At 47.3% G+C, this 13,474-nt stretch overlaps 1 protein-coding gene across 6 annotated transcripts in view; it reads right to left on the bottom strand.

The window, feature by feature from the left end:
* The window catches only part of ARHGAP17 (Rho GTPase activating protein 17), a 317,459-nt gene that overhangs the window by 98,308 nt on the left and 205,677 nt on the right, over nt 1-13,474 (bottom strand). For all 6 annotated transcript variants that reach the window (XM_086940466.1, XM_086940465.1, XM_086940467.1 and 3 more), the window contains exons 3-5: nt 7,190-7,294; nt 5,166-5,242; nt 1,606-1,717 (exon numbers count right to left, since the gene is read on the bottom strand). In XM_086940466.1, the coding sequence (XP_086796592.1) occupies nt 1,606-1,717; nt 5,166-5,242; nt 7,190-7,294 (294 nt within the window). The remainder of the gene's footprint in view (nt 1-1,605; nt 1,718-5,165; nt 5,243-7,189; nt 7,295-13,474) is intronic.

Here is a 13,474-nt window from a genome sequence, read left to right as displayed (position 1 = left end):
GAGGTGTCAACCCCATTGGTGTTTTGTAAATCAAGGTACAAGGCTTAATCGGTGTAAATAAGGGGGGAAGCCATCCCCCTCACTTAATTTTCATCATCATCATCATAAACACCCAGGAGCACATCCTGCTCTGGCACAGGATCAGAGTTAGAAACAAAAACAAATGGAGCCTCTGTTAATAGTTGCAAAGTGGTAAAGGCACAGGATTAGAGTCAGACTGCAGGACAAACCGTTGAGCTTTTGTAATTTCGTAGTGTGTCTTCTGTCGAGCTCGGGCTGAGGTCGGTTTAGGATCGGTAGCAGGTCATCTTCCGTGCCGGCATTGTGGGTTCAAGGTAGCCCACTAAAATATGGTGGGCTACCTCTGCAACTTTTATCTACACTGTTTAGAAATGACAGCTGTACCACAAAAACAGTTACAATAATAATAACTGGTTTTTGATTTTGTTTTGCATAAAATCAATAACAAGGAGCATGTGGTGCAGGACCCTTTTCGAAATATCCATGGTTTGCAAAGTGAAAGGGTAGTGGAATCTTAGTTAAATCAATCATGGCAGCCCCACTGCCTCTATGCACTAAAACCACTTTTGGTTGCAGGATTGATGTAAACGATTTTAGTTTATTGAGCAGGCGGTCAAAGTTTTAAAATACGTTTCTGCCTTTTTACAGCAGAATGCATATACTGTATCCTAAAAAAAACTCTGCAAACAAGTATATCAATTCGGCTATAAGAAAGCAGACAAGTCATAAAAGAGAAATCAGATATTAAAAATGTCTTAGACGCAGGTAAAAGAATACTCCAAATATTAGAATATTTTGGCATTTCCACTTAACAAATCAGAGAAGCTAAAAGTGGATAATCACCAAATCCCCCTGGAGCCACTTGCCTTGTCTTGAGAGAAGTAATCACTAGCAGATGACTCAGACAAATACATCATGGTGGAGAAATGCATGCCCTGTTTAGATGATTGGGATGACTAGCTCCCAAATCCTTGTAATCGCTGCTTAATTTGAGCTGGAGGTGTCAGGCGGTGGGCACCAAAACATTTTAGGTTATCGGTACTATTTTCATCATCAGTCCTTCACCCAGACAAGAAACAGAGAAGCAGAAACAGGAAAAATAAGGAAGATAATGACAGGAAAACAGTGACAAAGGGAGAAAGCAGGCATGGAAAGAACCTACAAAAGGGAGATAAAGAGACAGGGAAAATAGAGTGGCAAAAAAGAGGCTGAGGTAGAATCAAGACTATGAAGTCTTGGTATAGGGATTTCTACAAATTTCTGGAGGTGGACAACTTAGGTAGAACAGCATTTTCTTTCTCACCGCATTCATGTACCACTAGCACTGGTAACAACGTGGACATAGAACCCTGCATTGATTCAGACAACACATAACCTGGGACTCTGAGAACTCTCCTCAGCAGCAGAGCAACCCCAGCCGTTTCTATGGCTGGAGCACAACTGTGCTCGCGAGTTTTTTGCTGCTTGATCCAAGAACAGCTAATGGCACCAGGGACAGTTAAATTTAGCCTGTTAAAGGCACAGTACTCTCTCGGGGGCCCCGTGCAGCTATGCTGGCCCTGGGGCCACGTAAAGTAATGTTACCTCTGTCAGAAGGTTCAGTGGCTCCAAGATTTCCTTTTCGAGCTGCACCTCGTGCTGGGAGAGCTCCATGGCCAGTTTACTCTCTGCTTCACCACAGGAATCCAGCATTTTCCTTCAAAAGGGGTGGGGGTAGATATAAAAAGAATGATAATAAGTGCATTATTGGACAAAGGGTACACAGTGGCTCTCAGAGGAACTCTGCAACAATAAAGGGGGAACAGAATCAAGTGAAAAACAGGAATACAATGCCAGAGCACTGGCCAGACAGTAAAAGGAAATTCAAAGGACCCCAAAGGGAATCTCATTTTGCTTTGATTGAGCATGTTTATCCCTCCCTGTTCGGCTCCTTCCGTTGTTTAACAGACTCAATTTAGTGCATATGCCATAGGGAAACCTGTGTTTCAAATTCATCTGAAGGAGGAATAAAAGAGAAGTGTGAACATGCCCCACAAAGTAATTATAAAATGTGGAAATGGTATCCAAGTTATCAGAGAAGAAAAAACAATAACACATCTAATGAGCAACGTATAATATATGGAATAGGCTACTTCATAACACCACAAAGTCACAGAATGATCTTGGGACCAATTGTTTGGGCCGGAGCAGTTTGGCCAAGATGAGCGGTAGCACATTGCTCCTTTAGAGCCCAGTACTGGTTTATGCAAACACTGTAATACAACTCTTGACAATCTCAACACCGAAGCCGAACCTGAAGCCAAGTCCAAGCTGATGAAGTCCAATCCTGCGATACTTTTCCACTACAGCCCATTCCTGAACCATGATCACGCCACAGCCCAGCCCAGCGCTTTGCCCACACCAGAGCTCAGGCCATAGAGTTGTCCACACTGGCGTTCAGCCCACAGCCTTGTCCAAGCTGTAGCCTAGCCCACATTCTAGCCACGCTAAAAGCAAGACATGAGCTGTGTCAATGCTGGAGCTCGACTTTTACCTAAGTGATACGGGAGTGCAGCCCTGAGTTAGCCAAGCAATACGTTATTGTGCACACTAGAATCCAGCCAGGAGACAAACACACAGGAACCCAAGCTTTATCTATAATGGGCAGCTATACTCCTGCTGAGACCACTGAGCTACGTCAGCATCGGGGCCAAGCAATGAGCTCACGGAAGAGTGGAGTCCAGCCTTGAGGAAGATAGACTGGAGTCCAGCCTTGAGGAGGATAGACTGGAGCCCAAGCATAAACTAGGAGTACACCAAAGTGCTGCAACTAGCCATGTCCTCACAGGACCCAGCTCTGGGTCATGCCTGTGCTGGAACCTAGCTCCGAGCCATGTCTGCACTGGGGTCAGCAACGAGCAACGTCTGTGCTGAAGTTCAGCCTCAAAGCGATGCCTGCGTTTGGATCCAGCCCCAAACTACTTCAACGCCTGGGGCAAGCCTTGAGCACATCTGGGCCCAGCCATGAGCTACATCTGTGCAGGGACTCTGTCAAGATCTTTGTGCTAGTGTCCAGCTCAGAGATATGTCCCCACTGCGGCCTTAATGCGGCTACATCCCCAATAGGCTACAGCTGCATGCTACGTACCCTTTGAACCCACCCATTAATTATTACCGTGCTGAATTACGCCTCTGAGCTACAAGCACAAAAGAGCCAAGTCCTGAGCTATAGGAACACAGGACCCCCACCCTCCACCACCCTTGCCCCCTCCCCAAGCCATGATAGGTTACAGTGGTGCAATCTGAGAAATCCACTCTCCGACTGGACCACTGTTACCTATCATTAACTACCCAGGTCCTTCAGGTTAATTTGGGGCCACCTCATTGTTATGCAATGGCTCCCTAGGCAATGGACACACTTGATTCGCATAATCCGCCACAGGCACACTTAAGTCCTGCCTGAGGCATGGGCACTCTGAAGCTACACCAGAAGCCTATCTGGGAGAACGGATATCCTGTAACCCAACCCGCAGCAAAGGACACAGCCTGTAACTCCGCCATGAGCAATGGGCACTCTGGAGCCCAGCAATGAACCACGTCAGAATCCCACACAAAGCCAGGGGGACGCCAGAGTCACACAGCGAGCCAAGGGCACGCCAGAGTCCCACAGCGAGCAAAGGGCACGCCAGAGTCCCACAGCGAGCAAAGGGCACGCCAGAGTCCCACAGCGAGCAAAGGGCACGCCAGAGTCCCACAGCGAGCAAAGGGCACGCCAGAGTCCCACAGCGAGCAAAGGGCACGCCAGAGTCCCACAGCGAGCAAAGGGCACGCCAGAGTCCCAGAGCGAGCAAAGGGCACGCCAGAGTCCCACAGCGAGCAAAGGGCACGCCAGAGTCCCACAGCGAGCAAAGGGCACGCCAGAGTCCCAGAGCGAGCAAAGGGCACGCCAGAGTCCCAGAGCGAGCAAAGGGCACGCCAGAGTCCCAGAGCGAGCAAAGGGCACGCCAGAGTCCCAGAGCGAGCAAAGGGCACGCCAGAGTCCCAGAGCGAGCAAAGGGCACGCCAGAGTCCCAGAGCGAGCAAAGGGCACGCCAGAGTCCCAGAGCGGGCAAAGGGCACGCCAGAGTCCCACAGCAAACAAAGGGCACGCCAGAGTCCCACAGCAAGCAAAGGGCACGCCAGAGTCCCACAGCGAGACAAGGGCACGCCAGAGTCCCACAGCGAGACAAGGGCACGCCAGAGTCCCACAGCGAGCCAAGGGCACAACAGAGTCCCACAGCGAGCCAAGGGCACGCCAGAGTCCCACAGCGAGCCAAGGGCACGCCAGAGACCCACAGCGAGCCAAGGGCACGCCAGAGACCCACAGCGAGCCTAGGGCACGCCAGAGACCCACAGCGAGCCAAGGGCACGCCAGAGACCCACAGTGAGCCAAGGGCATGCCAGAGACCCACAGCGAGCCAAGGGCACGCCAGACTCCCACAGCGAGCCAAGGGCACGCCAGAGTCCCACAGCGAGCCAACGGCACGCCAGAGTCCCACAGCGAGCCAACGGCACGCCAGAGTCCCACAGCGAGCCAACGGCACGCCAGAGTCCCACAGCGAGCCAACGGCACGCCAGAGTCCCACAGCGAGCAAACGGCACGCCAGAGTCCCACAGCAAGCGAAGGGCACGCCAGAGTCCCACAGCGAGCCAAGGGCACGCCAGAGTCCCACAGCGAGCCAAGGGCACAACAGAGTCCCACGGCGAGCCAAGGGCACAACAGAGTCCCACGGCGAGCCAAGGGCACAACAGAGTCCCACACTGAGCCATGGACACGCCAGAGTCCCACATTGAGCCATGGGCATGCCAAAACAAAAATTAGATAAAAACACACTTAAGGCCAGCCCTGGGCCTTCAGTCTGGCAAGACCGAGGGAGAAACCAGGTCAATTGCTTAAGTTATGTTGCAAGAGAGAATACTCTAGGACCAAAGCAGTGCTGTGCTTCCACACATAAGCAAAGACTACATATTTAAACCATGTTCGAAGCAAACAGTATTTTTTTTGGAGGGCAGCAAGTACCACAGGAGAGGAAGTGATTAGGGGAACATTAGCCCTAATTGAAGCAGGCACCGTATAACATGGTATTAAAGCTTAACATTTTAAAAACTGAGAGCTCGAAACTTACCCCAGAAGTGAGTCATCGCCCAGCTGTTGGGAACCCTCCTGCATAGTCTGACACAGAGCTGTCAGTGGGAGCTTTTTCTGGAAAGACAAAAGAATAGAAATGTACTAACTGATTTCACTCAGAATCCAAATAACTTCTGAAAAATAATAGACACTTTGTGGAAAGGCAGGGAAGCCTCCTGTTGAAGGCCCACGTAACTCACACTTCCAAAGCCTGGATGGAGCCCAAGTATTTATTGAATTCCTAATCCAAAATATTCCGTGATTCCCAATAATGTCTTTCTAAAGGTAGAATGAAGAGCTTTCCTAGTCTTGCTGCAAGATACTGACACGGGGTGCAAATGTGAAAATGGGAATCTGGCCTATGACCTCAGCTCGACCTATAAGACACCACCACAGCTGACCATCAGTTTTCTGAGAATACATGCTGCAGTCCTCCAACGGGAAGCTCGGAGCCCTGGTGAACCCAAACTGTGCAACAGACAGGAAACCTGCACCCTGACCTCTGCTCTGGAACATTTCTCCTGTAAACAGTCTTTGTTTGCTATGGCTACAAGGAAGCCCCCACCCACAGCACTGAAACACCTCATACTGCTGCTTATAGAGTAAAATCTCTGAGCCGAGGTAGGATGGTGAGGAGCGGGGACAGGCAAATGGAACTGTAGGACCCAGCAGAGGTGCTGAGAGGTCTCATTTTGCCACACAGTAAACAAAGATATCAAGTACAACATATTTAGTAAAGAGGTGTGTCATCAAGAGATGGGTCCTAAATCCCTTTCATTTAAAGAAAAAAATAAAAATAAAGGAGAGAAGGAACTAATATCCATTCCTGACAATCTATAGAGAGGAGAACTTTGAAGGTAGAAAAAGACCAGATTAAGGGTCTCCTTGGCATTTACTTGATCCAGGTGAAATCAAGAGGAGAATGGCATAGATAGTCCTGACTAACATATGTCAAAAGGTACAAGGGAGAATTAAACAAATCATGGCTTTTTTTCTGTGACACAAAACTGCAATGGCACGACAAGCTTGGAGTTTTCTCCCACCACATGAAGAGAATCGTTGCAGATTTTATTTTTCTGCCCAAAACCACCTCACATGAAAGACCAGAGAGGTCACAATCTGGTTTGAGAGGGCAGAAAGAAACCGAGCAGGCTGTGCGACTCTCTGCAGGGGCATCGCTTTGGTGGATGGGCCATTGGGGACTTGTTCTAACACCAAAGTCATCAGAGTCTCTGCTGTCAGAAACTCAGCAGTTCCTCTATAACTAAATAAGTGGGAACCATTATAGTGGAGGAAAGAGTCATATACAGATCAATGATGGATGTCCTGTTTCACAGCACTCTAAATGACAACCCCTTAATCCGTTTAAGTAATCTGTCTGACCAGAAGGAGAGGACCCATGCCAGATCTCCTAAAACCACCCACATTTGGAGAATGGAAAGCAGTACACGTAGCTAATTGGATAAAAGGCAGACATATCTAAAAGGTAACATTGTAGGCACCTTCACCATTAAGAATGCAGGGGGAATGCACAACAAAAAGTGTGGCGGTCTTGCAACTGCATAGAAAGCCAAACCTTGGCTGGTACGACTCGAGAAGATTGTGCATCTGTATTTGATGTTCAATCCAGATAGGTAACACTTTACACAAAATTCCACCCAGGGTGAGAACAATTGTATTGGGACAAAAGTTCTGACGTTCATATTTAAGAGATGGATTAGGCAGTCGGTGGACAAGTTTGAACAATCGTAAGAAGCATGGTGGTAGTTTCAGTCGCGAACATCAAGCACTAATGTTATGCACTGCAGCCGGGTTCAATGTAAAAACTCAAGCACTACAGTTGGGTCGGCCACGTGTGTACTGAAGGTAATTTCTATTTCATGTGGAACTGCTCGCACTACAGTTACTTTCATGGCTTAAAACGGACAAGTACTTTGTGATCAGAGGGACAGAGGAGCCTGCTCCTAACTCGCCTGCCAGTAAGGTTTTGAGGCAGCATGGACAGGTAGGACATGTACTCACATGTCTTTTCTCTGCATCGGTGCCAGGTTGTCCTTGAAGGCAGCTGGTCAATCTCTTGTGGGAGTTGTGACAAACCATCCTCATTGTGTCCAGCCGCCTCTCGATCTACAGAGAAAAATAAGAAAGGAGCATTAGACCTACCTTAATTCTCAACAGATTATTCAAAGACTCTGCAGTAGCGTGAGGAGCAATATAAACAGCAGTCATCATCTGTATGGCCCCTGATACTTCATCAGGCTTTAGGAGTTTAAAGGTGGTTATCCAAGACTAGTTCCATATATGTAAAATCAGCCACTGCGATGGGTTATGAGAAAAGAGTATGGTGACTGTAGTAAAAGATTGAGATTCCTCTCCATCTTGCCTTTGGGTAGTGGCTTGCCTTATGTAGTATCCACATGCAGGGCATGCATTCTTCATTCATAACTTGCTAGAGAACAACAACCTGACCCAGACCGTTTTACATGCCTGTGCAGCTCTATCGAAGGGTGCATCAGCAGCCGGCTACTCATGCACATGAGGTCTGAACTGTAGAATAAACATCCCATTGGATTTCGTCCCGTCGCATCCGGCGAAGCCGCAGAGGAGGTAAATCCTTCTCCAACCTAGCCACCAAGTTCTGGAATGACCTCCTAACTCACCTCCCCTTCACTCGCCGAGTTCAGGAAGGAACCTGTTTCTTCGATTAAGGCACCCCTTACCTCAGCGACTAGAAACCCCTGGGTGATAAGTCGCGCTATACAAATACCGATTGATTTCTTGCTCGGCCCCCCTTTTCGTCCTGCACTGGAACCTTTCTGTAAACAGTAGAGGTCCCAATGAGGACGTCTAGCTTAGCTCTCCTGGAATACCAATCCATCTCTCAACACTGACTCCCTCTGCCCCACTAAAGTAGGAAATCATTAGATAACGTGCTCTTCATTGACTGCTTAGCATATGGATGTATAACTTAGCACGCCATTCGATTGGCCCGGTCAACCCACCCCTCCAACAGAGCTTCCTTAATGGGATAAAAAGGTGCCCACCAGAAGCAGTGAGCGGTACCCGTCAAGAATTTGAAGGTTTTCTACAGCACCAGCACAGGGACATCCGGCTAATAACTATTCTGCTGCCACCAGCTCTCGAACCCCGCTCCAAGACTTAAACAACCATTTGGATCCGAGGCATTCCTGCTTTGAAGATTGGAACTGTACTTCTCATTTCCCCTTTCTTCCTTGTTCGTGCGTTCTTCTTTTTTCCTCGTTTTCAGTTATCAATTAGTAATTGCTTTAATGAAGATATGGTCTACAGTTGGATTTGAGACCAGCATTTTACTTTGTTGATTTTCTTGCCCTGCGTGGCTACTGGTCCATGAATTTCTGTTGTGCCACTCTTGTTATAGTAATGACAAACACACAAAGAATTGAACTACCGCAACTGTACGTCTCTGGAGGGGAGGGCATGGGAACAATGGTAAGGCCTAGGTTATTGAAACCTGCTTGGCTAACAACTTGAGGGCAGAACCTCAGCTACCTGTTCCCTGGAGTCCAGCCTGCGCTATCCCTTGACTTCAGGAGCTCGAATCACAAAGCTTACAGCCAGAGAAGCGCACTTAATTTTGTCCTATACCTTAGGTACTTAAAGTGTGCACCGATAACTGAGGCTGGCCATTCTGCAAGTTTGAATTGTCCTTCGACTAATCTGGAGACGATAGGATTCAAAAGTATGGAAGGCTCCCAACCCTGAACGCTACTGCATCCCCATTGCAGAAAGGGAACCACCAGTGGCTCTTGTGAGCCCTTGGTCTCATGTATATCGCCACTAGGGACAAATTCCAACCGTGCCAGCCATTTTTGAGAGAGAAGGTCCTGAATTTCAACACCTCGAGAAGCCACTTTGGTTGGTAAGCCCATTTCCAGCACCAGTTGTTCCCATACGGTAATCTTACCTTTAGAGATCAGATAAGGCTGCGATCAGTCTTCCTCTGATGCGTATAAGTGCACTAGTTGGCCATTTAAATGGACATAGGAATTTTCACTTTTTTGTGTGATGCAATCTTAGGTCATTTTTACGTGGATAATTTGTGGGCAGCTCTCAGCTGTCTGACTTAACACTCACCATGTCCCTCAATCCCTGTACCCATGGCCTCTGAGAAACTAGGGGGAAAGAGTAGAGATCCTATCACATTGATAGCTTAATTGCATGCTGTCCTTTAGTCATTGAGAATTGCTGCGTGCAGGGCAGAAAAGAGACCATATATTTCTACAAACTGCCTAACACAGAAAATATATGACTTATAGGATAACACAGAACATAGGCTCCAATGCTACATTGACTGTAGCAGCTAGCTAAAGGAGGGCTTTAAACCGGTCTGTGGTCAGATAGCCATATGAGGGCTTTAAACCTATCTGGGGTGGTTTCCTATCCAGAAAGTGATAGGTTCTTAAAACTATGTACAGCACGTCCTAACATTGTATATGTGGAAATAAAGACCTATTCATTTTATATTGAATAATGTGTAAATAGGAGCTCTAACTCGGAGCTCTAAACCTCCTACCAACTCCTGCAGCATGGCCAGATTGCTTGATCTAACTACTCTTGCAGAGTCAAGGGTAGACAGTGAGGGACCTAATTATACAAGAGAGGTGCAACATTATCCCGAGGAAGCATTATGAGAGTCTGAGAAAGGTTGTGAGATTTGTACCCATGGTATTGACACTGGTGGCTACAACTATAAAAAGATGGTGAAATGCTACGGCACCAAACTCGCCATATACTGCTCCCCAGGGTGCGCACCTCCATTCCCGATCAGGGTACACGAGCAGGTAAGGGAAGGATTTCCTTCCTGCTCAGTGGACACCAATACAACCAATCCTGGAACTGCTCTCATGCTGAGAGAAGCTCCAGGGTAGGTGGGAGCAGGATAACCCAACGCTCATTTTGAGGCTAGTGGCATGTGCCAATAATCCCAATTGCTGCTTTTAAAGCATGCATGTCGGGCTAGCCATAGCAACATGCGCGCTGCAGGGGCAGCTGCCATCCTGCAATTGCAGGATTCAGCCCCGCCCCCTGCCATCGCACAATGGCGTTTAAGTAAAATGTCATTGACATGTCATTCTACTTATTTGTTTGTGCTAGCTGTGCTCACAACACTGGGTGAAGTTCCTCCGCTCAAACTTAGGAGCCGCCTATTGAGCACATTACATGCAAGAGGCTCGCTTGTGGTTGCTTGTTAGATTGTAGCCTCCCGAGCCCCAGACCCGTATTAAATAGCAGCCTGGAGGGCAGTGGACTCAGATGCTGAATGGGTCAAAAGACAACCTAGGGGTTACAGGAGGAGACTGCAGGAAAGGGTGCTATGGCATGAAGGAATCGACAAAACAAGGGCACATGCAGCGCACAGTGTGGCAACGAGTGTCGATCCCTTCTGTAGTCACGCACTCCATAACTAGCCCACTCCCATTTTCCTCACGGTGACTTCACTCTACAGAACCCGCAATTGTGCAGCTCTGTCACCCATTCACTGGTGAGTCTCGCTACCCCTGCATGACAATCCTACAATTGAGGCGGTTGCAGTATCCACTCTTACTCCTCCCTCGCGAGAGTTGATTGGCCAGGTTAATCCAATTAATCCAATCTACCGGATTCCTTCCGCATCGCAATATACCTCATCGCCCACGTCCCGCCTATTTTGTTTTCGGTAAGCCAGGAAGCTATTCACTCCTGATTACAGCATGATTGTTCAGACCAAATCTCGGCCCCCCACTATTGCTCTACAATTTTCACATTAGCTTTTCGAATCGATTGCTCAGTCACTAATGTTAGCGTGGTCCATGACACTCTACGTTTTTACCGTTATATTCATGCGCCATGTTTGTTCTATGCATTGTGGTTTAAAATAACCAAATCTTCTTACCTATGTTCAAATGACCTCGGCATAATTGATTGTAATTCCGCTCCTCTGCATGTCTTTTACGGATGTAATATGTTTATTGGAACCATAACCCTGGATACTCTTTAGTCACCTTGAGCGTACTGGTTGCTAATGCCGGTCTTACTTACCTCAATAACAACGTGATCTCCAACTTGATGAACAGTTAACCTCCACACCTTCTGCATTACGCACACGGTCTTTCTTCCACCTGTGCATGCAGCGTGGTCTCACCCCTGTTGTAATTTTGCACCTAATGTTGAGAACCCTAATCTCTGAATATCTATATTCTCCTTCCCTTCCTTCCCATAGGCAATTCAGGCTTCCTATTCTTAGGCATAATATCTATGTCCTGATGATGATCCGCGTAACGCTTAGGCGGATCGAAACGCCGTTGACACTTTGAAAACACCTTATACATTCCAAACTTTATGTGTACTGAAAGTGTAAAGGTGTTGGTTGTGTTTTGTTGTACTTTGAAACTGTGCATTTATAGGTGCAACAAACCTTAAGCTTTTGCCTAAAAGCCCCTTGTTCCCAGTTTTGTCCTTAATTGTATGTTGTTTGTGTGTTAAGTAGGGCACAGGTTTGTGCCCCACCTTGTGTATTGCTGTGTATTACCTCCTTATTGTTTATAAGTAAATATCAGACCTCTGTCCGGCTGGGCATGTCAAACCAATATAGTAACGACTGAGTCTATATTCATTGATCCTAATTCCCTATCTTTTAAGGGACCACTGTTGTTTAAAAGAATTTCGTCCCAAGGTCCCTGTTCGACTTTTTGGGTCCCCTTGTTGTTTTCAAATATATTGTCTTTATTTCTTGGCACAGGACGTTAGAGGGCGAGTGGCAGACAAGCCACATGAAGCTTGGGCTCATTTTGGGCTCCAGGATCGAACTGAACTCAAGCCGAGCCAGAACCGGGCATCTAGCCCAAGCCCTTAGTGGTTCATCCACTCTGTCACATAATGGAAATTAAGGGACAAAGGCATTGGAACGACATGATTGGATCAAACAATTTGGAGGAACAGGGGTACCAAAACCACAGTCCAGAACCCCTTGTTTCAAGGTCCATAAGATTCTCAGTACACCACATTTTAGTGAGTGGACTATAAGACTGTGTGTTCTCTCCCCCAAAGGTAATATCAAATGCTTTTTTGTTTACAGTCCTATTTTCTTATTACATACTTCATACCAGTATTGAAGTTATTCCTATCTCTGTTAAAAAACACAGAATCAGAAAAATCTGCTCAAAAGTGAAGAGCACACATAAGAAGAGGCTGGGATTAATAAAAACCAGGCCTTCTGGTCCCATAGTTTGCATTTGGTTATTACACAACAACTGGAGTGGGAGTTGTTCCGCTGATGAGACTTGGAGACTACTCTCCCTGAAGAAATGCCACTGTATTCTGGCGCCTGCCCAGACTTCCAATGCAGAGTTTAAAACCGGCAAGGTAGTAAAGCTAGAATGACACAGCAGATCTCCTAGTGCTGTGGCTAAAGCTTCCCCGCTGTATTAGGTCTAGGGATAGACAGTGGTAGCCTGGTCTGCATCCTTCTCAATTGCAAACCGTTTTTGGGGGTGAGGGAACCTTTGACCAAAATTTATTTTACAGCAATCGCTACCTTAACTTTTCAAGTTTTTAACCATTCTTAAATGTCACTAGTAATAGATTGAGGAGATTGTGAGGTCTAAGATTCTACTTCATTCCAATTGAAACATATAGTTATTTCCTTTGTACACCTGATTCACCTGAGATGGAGACAGTAAGCAGAGAAGGTTTACTCCTGGGTGAGGTAGAGGTATAGCAACTCTGATACAGCATGGCACGGTGTTTTGTCAAATCTATGTCTACTCTAGAGACTACGGCTTTGATCTAGGGCAGTATGAAGAGCGGCGGTTCCTCCATGGGAGTGGAGTGCCGCCCCCTCCCCACACAGCTGCAGAAAGCTGGAAAATAAAATGGTAATGAAAGGATTTTATTACCATTTTAGTTTTCTGGCTTTCTGCCGAACTGAGAGGGCAGGGTGGGCCAGTGCGTCATTGCTGCTGATTGGTAGCAATAATGAGTGGCCCTTTCTGTGTGAATTGGGCATGTCGGTTTGGCCAAGCAGACATGCGTAATTCAACCACTCCAACCTGGCGGTCATAGACAGCCAGATTGGAGAGCAGGCACATGCCTTTGGTGCTCTTCAGAGCGCTGAAGCAGCCTGCTCCAACCAATCTAGACACTTCTCTCACGTAGCATGAGAGCAGTGTCTGGACTGGATAAGTAGTTGCGTGACCTCGCACTGGAGGAGTCGGGAACCGGCTGGGGAGCACGAGGACAGGACGTGCTGAAAAGGTAAGTGAAACTTTTTTTGTCTCATTTTAAAAT

This window comes from Lissotriton vulgaris, chromosome 10 (assembly GCF_964263255.1).
Source record: "Lissotriton vulgaris chromosome 10, aLisVul1.2, whole genome shotgun sequence".
In the NCBI taxonomy this organism is placed as follows: Eukaryota; Metazoa; Chordata; class Amphibia; order Caudata; family Salamandridae; genus Lissotriton; species Lissotriton vulgaris.
Note: the sequence above shows the minus strand (reverse complement) of the source record. Positions and strands in the feature narration are given on the sequence as shown.